At 43.7% G+C, this 7414-nt stretch overlaps 1 protein-coding gene across 1 annotated transcript; it reads right to left on the reverse strand.

Annotated features, from left to right (window-relative positions):
* Nucleotides 1-1206: 1206 nt before the first annotated feature.
* On the reverse strand, nucleotides 1207-5965 carry LOC104509119 (keratin, type II cytoskeletal 1-like). Its single transcript, XM_010150953.1, has 7 exons — nucleotides 5717-5965; nucleotides 4241-4458; nucleotides 3331-3391; nucleotides 2628-2723; nucleotides 2119-2283; nucleotides 1724-1849; nucleotides 1207-1431 (listed from the first exon to the last, which is right to left on the reverse strand). Exons 1-7 carry the CDS (start codon nucleotides 5963-5965, stop codon nucleotides 1207-1209), a joined length of 1140 nt encoding a protein of 379 aa, XP_010149255.1.
* Between the last annotated feature and the right edge of the window lie 1449 nt (nucleotides 5966-7414).

Raw genomic sequence — 7414 nt, forward strand, 5'->3', positions numbered from 1 at the left:
ACAGATGGAGCCTCCACCTCCAGAGATGCCCCCTGTCTTGCCAGCACTGCTGCCACCACAGATGGACCCACCACTTCCAGATCTCAATGGTCCACTGCCTGATCCTCCTCCTCTTCCATATCCTGAGCCTTGTCCTCCACAAGTGGACCCACCACTGCTGCTGCTGGATCCCCATCCTCCAGAGCTTCCTCCTGTTCCTCCTCCAGATATCGACCCTTTCCTTCTGTTCTTGGTGGCTCCTCCAGAGCTCCGCCCGCCCATCCCAATTTTCAAACTTCCAGATCCTACTCCAAAGACTCCAGTAGCACTCGGATTGTTGTCAATGACACCTGCAAGAAATAGAAATTTGGTCTGTCTTATTCCTTTTACCAAAAATTTAGCAGCACAGCTGATATAAGTGATTATTCATGGTCAGTATTGTACCTGCTCTGGGGACCTCAATCATATATTTGAGCAAATGTAACAAGGATTATTATTAGTAGCTCTACGTATGACGTTTTCTCATCTGGTTCTGGCTTTATTAACTTACCATGATAATTTCTCCCGTCTTACTCCCTACATGAACACTCAGGGCAGCCCTTCCTTTAAGAAGGCCAAGTGTACAGGTTTCTGTCTCCTTTAGCTGGCCTCCTATTTCCACAAATTTTAGGAATATATTTTTGGTTTTCCAAAAATGGTTCTAACATGCACCACATAGACCTACAGTGTAAGTGTGGCATTTCCCATTTCCTACAAATTTGATTGAAATTAGCCAGTAAGATCCAAACTCACTAGCTTAATGCAGACACATTAATGCACATACATGTGCATTCATGCACACACACACGAGACTAATATCATATGGAGGTTCCATATGTTCCACCTGTGATGGGAACAAAGGCAGGTTGTTCCGATGGTAGGTGCTTAGTACAACAAACCGCAGAATGGAACAGTGCTCTTAGAAAAGCAAAGCCTTGAAATACTTACAGATTGTGGCTGACGAACCTTCCTGTATCCTGTGAAGGAAACGTTAAATTTAGATGATGCATCCAATAAAAGTGAAAGTCAGGCCAATAAAAGTGAAGTCAGGCTAGCCTCTACCAGTAAGCCAAAGGAAGAGGTCACTCCTTCCAGGCAGGAATTCATCCTGGACATCTCAGTGACAGGTGGCAGAATGGGACACACTGCTTCGTACAGGCATTTCTGTCCTGGATTAATAGTTTGTACCTACCTGGTCTCCTCCTCCTCAAGGAGTGATCTGTACATGGCGATTTCAATATCCAAGGCCAATTTCACATTCAGGAGCTCCTGATAATCATGAAGAAGGTGAGTGAGATCATCTTTGGCCTGCTGCAGGGCATTTTCCAAATCCTGAAGCTTTTGCTGGCCATCTTTGATGGCTGAGCTCCCACGCTGCTCAGCATCTCTAATGGTTTCTTGGAGGCTGGCGTTCTGCAGAGGGCACAAACAGAATGTGTCCATTTCCTCTCTATGGTAGTGAGATTTTCAAACCCTTCTGGCAGTCCTTGGAAATTAGGAGTCCTACCTCAATTACAGAACTCAGATACATTAGACTGGGTAAATTAACCCAAATTAAATCCCAATGTACAGATTCTGAATCTTCTTCATTTTGAAGGTAAAAGATCATCTCTATGTCTGGCTCCAAAAGACAGGCTACACTATACTGCACTGAGTGTAAAAGTGACTTACATAGTTTATTCATGTTGGAAAGTATCAGTTTTACCTTTTTCTTTGCAATTTCAATTTCTGCTTGTAGTCTTTGGATCTGCCTGATAAATTCCTGGATTTCCTGATAACTGTTCCTCAGTTGCTCACGTTGATTGACCCACATGTTCTGAAGATCCTGGTACTGTTGTACAGAGAAGAGAACAGATATTTTTGGTTTCTTTCGGACTGAGCAGATAGATCATAGGATCATAGAAACATAGAATGGTTTGGGTTGGAAGGGACCTTAAAGATCATCCAGTTCCAACCCCCCTGCCATGAGCAGGGACACCTTACACTAGACCAGGTTGCTCAAAGCCTCGTCCAGTCTGGCCTTGAAGACAGCCAGGGATGGGGCACAGGCAGCCAGGGATGGGGCATTTTTGCCTCCTTATCTTGTTGATGGCTACTCACCCTCCCACGATACATGGCATCTACTTCAGCTTTGCTTCTGTGAACAATTGTCTCATACTCCTGCCTGACATCTTCAATGATGCCATCCATGTTCAGTTCTCTACGGTTGTCCATGGACAGAATGACATTGGTGTTGCCAACTACTGTTTGCAGCTGGGACAGCTCCTGCAAGGACAGCAAGATTTCAGATTTTATCAGTCCATGTGAACAGTCCAGGTTGTGTTATGAGGAAAGAAATAGGACCCTCTGTCCAGTTACCCACTGGAACTTCCCTACCTGCATCCCCCAGGTCCTATTGTGCCACCACCAGTTTTAATTGTCTCTTCCAGCCTTTGTGACACACCAGTCCCCCTTTCCACTCAGAGATAAAAAAGGACTTTATGAGATCAAAGGCCAAGGGTGATCCTTTCTCCACACCAAAATGTCTTGTTCAGTCAAAATTTCTGAGAACCTCCAGAAGACGCATGTCCTTCAAGAGGATAAGTTTTTACTCTGAGAATCATACTTACAGCTTCCTGTAAGCATCTGAGGAACTCAAGCTCCTGCCTCAGTATTTCCACCCGAACATCAAACTCCATTTTTCCCATGTAGGCACTGTCCAGTTCCTGTTGGGGAAAAAAAAAAAAAAAAGCCATAGACATATTTGTATTTCTTTGATCCAAATTCTCCACTAAAGTGCAATTCTTGCAAGACTTGTTACATTTCTTTAGAGCCCTCATCCCCGGGGTCAAATAAGGGCCCATGAATCCCAGGTTTCCTTTGAAAAACAATTGGAACAAAGGGAAAGTTTTTAAGTCTTAGAAGAAAAAAATGGCTTGGAAATAAGCAAAATAGCTGTGGCAATAAATGGGCTCCTGGAGAAAATGTAGAAACTTATATTTCATTAATTCTTCTAATAAAAACCTTTCTAAATTTTCAGTTTCCTATCAAATCCATGTATAGACATTATTTAACCTCTAGCAAGAATATCTCACCTAGGTTGTGGTTGAGTGAATAGAGACCAAACCTTTTAGATATTCATCTTACGAAGGGACAGTTCAGTATCTAGAGGAAATTAATTCTCTCCCCTCTTGCAGTAAACAGCTCAGGTTTTCAATGACTTGAATTAGAGGAATTTAAGCAAAGACGTTGCTTTTGAAAACCTCAGCAACCACCCAGTTGTTGCTTTACTTCTGGGACTTTGGTTTAGCTCAGTGTCTTGGGTTACTTCACCTTTTTAAGCTCCACAAACTCCTCTTCTTTAGATGCACGTTTGTTGATCTCGTCCTCAAATCTGTTGCAGCAGAGAAAAGAAATAAGCAGCTCATTGCCTGTCTTACGCTTTCAGTGAGGTGTATCAGAAACAGAAGGGAATCATCCAAACGGGAAATGTGTCGATTTTTCATTTAACTGCGATTTCTGGCAACCGCATCTTTGCAAACCCTCTGCAAAACTGTATGCTGTTAGCCAACAAGATGTGACAGATACCCATGTGCCTTGACATCCCTCTAATTCTGAACTAACAAAAGGAATCATCCAGAAGGAAAACATGTCAATTTTTCATTTAATTGCAATTTCTGGCAACTGCAAAGACAATTGCAAACCCTCTACAAAACTGTATGCTAAGTTAGCCAACAAAATGCGACAGATACAGATGTGCTTTGACATCCCTCTAATTCTGAACTAAACCTCCCGTTTTTCAGAGCTGTGGATGCATATTATCTTTTAGTTGCAGCTAAGACAGAAGAGGTGATGATTCCTCAATCTGGCCCCACTGCTCAGGTCTGTCCCTCCCCTCCCTGCGGTCCCAGTTTTCCACAACTCCACAACTAGAAGCAGGAGTAAGGAGTCCTGAATACTCATTGCTTGGGGGAGGAAGGACATGAAGGAGAAAAAAGAGTGGAGTACATCTACAGGACCTTCGATTTTCCTCTTCCTGCTCTGTGTCCTACCCTCACCAACTCTGTTTTAGTCTTCCAGCTTCAAAGTCAAGTCCCATAACTAAGCTAGTGCGGAGTAGTGCTATAATGGCCACAAAACTTCATGCTGAAGGTGTGAAGCTAAGCTATGCCATCCCAGGGCATCACTAACATTGCCTTGGAAAATTCCAGTGTGCTTTTTTCCCGGACTTGTGATTATTCACCTCTTTTTATAATCTTCAACAAGCTGAAGCATGTTATACATTTCTGGATCCAGCTGCTCCTTCTGGTTCTGGAGCGTTTCTAGCTGCCTTTGCAGGTTGCTGATGTAAGATTGGAAGAAAGAGGCAATATTTCTGCTCTCTTCTGGTCGGGCACTTTGCTGCTGCAGAAGTTCCCATTTGGCCATCAGAGCCTGGTTCTGCTGCTCGAGACATTGGACCTGAAGTGAAAGCCGAAGAGCATCTCAGCAAAACAAATCCTAATTAATATTTCCAACTCAGTAACATCTAGAGGTTTCATCAGGTGAGACCAACTGTAGTAACGCTGGAACCAACACACAACACAGCCTAGACAAAAGGGGGGACACCGCTTTTTTCCCAATCTCTCGCGTAAGAAGATTTTACTGCTGCTTCTCAAAGCTGATCCTGAAATCTTTGCTGGCTTTTCATCTCTTAAATGCACAATATTGGGGTGGAGGGAGACTTCAGCTGTTTCTGAAGTAACTTAGACACTCAAATCGATGGGAAGAGTTAGCCCCCTCTCAGAAGACCACACTGGACCACTCTCTTCCTAGATACATCTTGCCTTATAGGTCAGAAAGACCTATAACATTCAAAGCTGGTATTTTTGGAAACCAGAGGCATAGCATCTCTTCAGCTGGGACACTGAACAGGTTTTAACCTGGAAGCTGACATCCAGAAGGTTAGTTTTCCTATTTTTCAGGACTAAGCATGCTTATAACTTCTGGGTGTAACCAACACCTTGTCTGCAGGGTAATACAAGAAGCCTACAAGTCCTCACGTGCAACAAATATCACAAGCTTCCACCTTACGCAGAGACGTGTCACCACCCAAACAAGGGCACATGTCAGGTCTGCGTGGGTAGATATGTTTTTGTGGCTGTTTTGCTCCTGTGTCTGTGAGTAGAAATGAGACAAGACTGCAGAGGGAGGTGAAATTGTTGCAGTGTAAACCAAGAAAGAGGTGAAGAAGGAAGATGTGGGGGGCATTGGCCATCTGAAAGAGGCTAGGACCTTCAAGCAAAGAAGTAATTAATTTTGTAATTCAGAGAAATGCAACATTTTTCTTTGCTTGAGAAAAAAAAGGGAACCACACATCAAGGTTGTGAGTCCATCACCCATTTTTCCTGCCAGTATCAATAATTCCCAGGCACCAGAATATTACCAGCCACACAGAAACCATTTTCCTCAAAAGAAAAGTGAGTTAATGTGTTGGTGACATCCCAGTAGTTTGTTATTGTCTTGCCACAAAAGACAACTCAGAGATATTTATCCCAGGGCTAAATGTGATTCACACTGCGGTGTTTATAGCAGGCTATTAAGAATTTCACACCAGCACAAGGGAATCTAGCCAATGCTGTGATTTTGGGGGGAGAAGATGCAATATCAAGGCATTCCCATGACTCACACAGGCAGAGCAGCACCCCTTATACACGTAAAAAAGAGAACAGGGACTCACCTTATCAATGAATGAAGCAAATTTGTTGTTGAGAGCCTTAATCTGCTCTTTCTCATCTGAGCGCACTCTCTGGAACTCGGGGTCAACTTGTAGTTGTATTGGTCTCAGCAGGTTGGTATTGACATGGACCTCCTCGATGCCTCTGCTAACACCACCCTCCCCAAAACCCTGTCCAGCCCCATGTTCACCAAAGGCACTTCTACCAAGGCTTCCTCCAAGCACCTCCCTCCCTGAACTCCTTGCATACATGCTACCAAGTCCTGCTTCACTACCTTGAGAAGCTCCCATAAAATATGCTCTTCTACCAAAGCCCCTATCAAAATTTCTCATACCACCAAATCCCAGGCACCTCCCATAATCTCTTCCTTCTCCGACATAACCTCCACCAGGAGAGAAAATCCTAAATCCACCAAAGTTATGGAGGCTCCTGCTGCCATAACTGTACCCATAACCACCATATTGTTCTTCTCCTCTATATTCTCCAGAGTGGCTTATGGCAGATGATCTTCTCCCACCACCCAGTGTGCCACAGTGAGCAGAAGAAGAACTGAAATTTCCATCCCCAAATCTGAAGAAATGTTGGCTCATAGTGTCGCGTTCAAAGCGTTAAGAGAAGACGAGAGAGCAGGTGGGGAAGGTTGTAAAACAGGAGGAGAAATGAGAGGGAAGGATCCTCAGCTCCTCTGGTGGGGGTGTCAGAAATTCTCCTTTATACGTTCCAGAGGAGTTTGTCTCCATTCCGTGGTAATTAGCAGGTCTGTTAATGTTGTTATTGGGTTTGGTTCATCAGGCAGCAATTAATGGCTGCCTGAAGAGAGGTCAGAGTAAACAGCACACACCAATGGAGGAATTGTGAAATCCCCCAAATCCTGCTTGACTCATGAGTTTTGCTCAGCTGAGATTTCTTTATCTCATTAGCCTGCCCTCCATCATTAATTACAGTCTGCACAGTTATCCCTGCACATTACCATGGTTTCTTCTCTCTCGAATTTCCCCACCTCTTTTGGCATTTCATTTCATGAGACACAAGGCCTTAATATTCTCTTCCTACTGAGCTGGGGGTGTCTCACCTTCCTTCACCGCCTCACCAGCAGTACCTGATACAGAAAACCAAGGCCACAGCTCCCTTAGCTTCCCATTCTATTCTCTCATTCCCTGTTTATCCCCCCAAGAGTAAGTGTTGTTTCTGCAGGGAAAGGGAAGGTGTTGTGATCTGGCCTTCTTGCTAATGACATTTTTAAAAAAAACTGCCTTTGGTTCATAAAGCTGAAATAATGTCCAAAAAAGAGAAAAAAGAATAATCTCTCTGTATCATTTTTAGCTTTAAATAAATCGATAGAGTTTTAAATGGAGAAGAGAAAGCTCTGAGAGAAACTTTAATCAATTAAATCAATCTTTTAACTATTAAAGTTCAAGATAAGGTCACCTTACGGAAGACCTGACCCATCATTTCCATAGACCAGGACTCTTGGCTCTTCTGCTATTAGTGCTCCTGCTCTTCCATGTGGGAATATATAAACTAAAACCGCCTGTTTGTGGGGTGTTTTTTGAAGGTCACATTACTGGGTAGCTGAGATATCAAACACAGAGATGGGGTCCAAGCTTTTCTACCCAGATTTTCCCACTGAACATCTGCCAGATCCATCCCTCTTCCCTCTCCGCGCCTCTGTGTGGGACTCCACCTTTCCAGTCTGGTGC

Source organism: Eurypyga helias, unplaced genomic scaffold, assembly GCF_000690775.1.
Source record: "Eurypyga helias isolate BGI_N326 unplaced genomic scaffold, ASM69077v1 scaffold7734, whole genome shotgun sequence".
Classification (NCBI taxonomy): Eukaryota; Metazoa; Chordata; class Aves; order Eurypygiformes; family Eurypygidae; genus Eurypyga; species Eurypyga helias.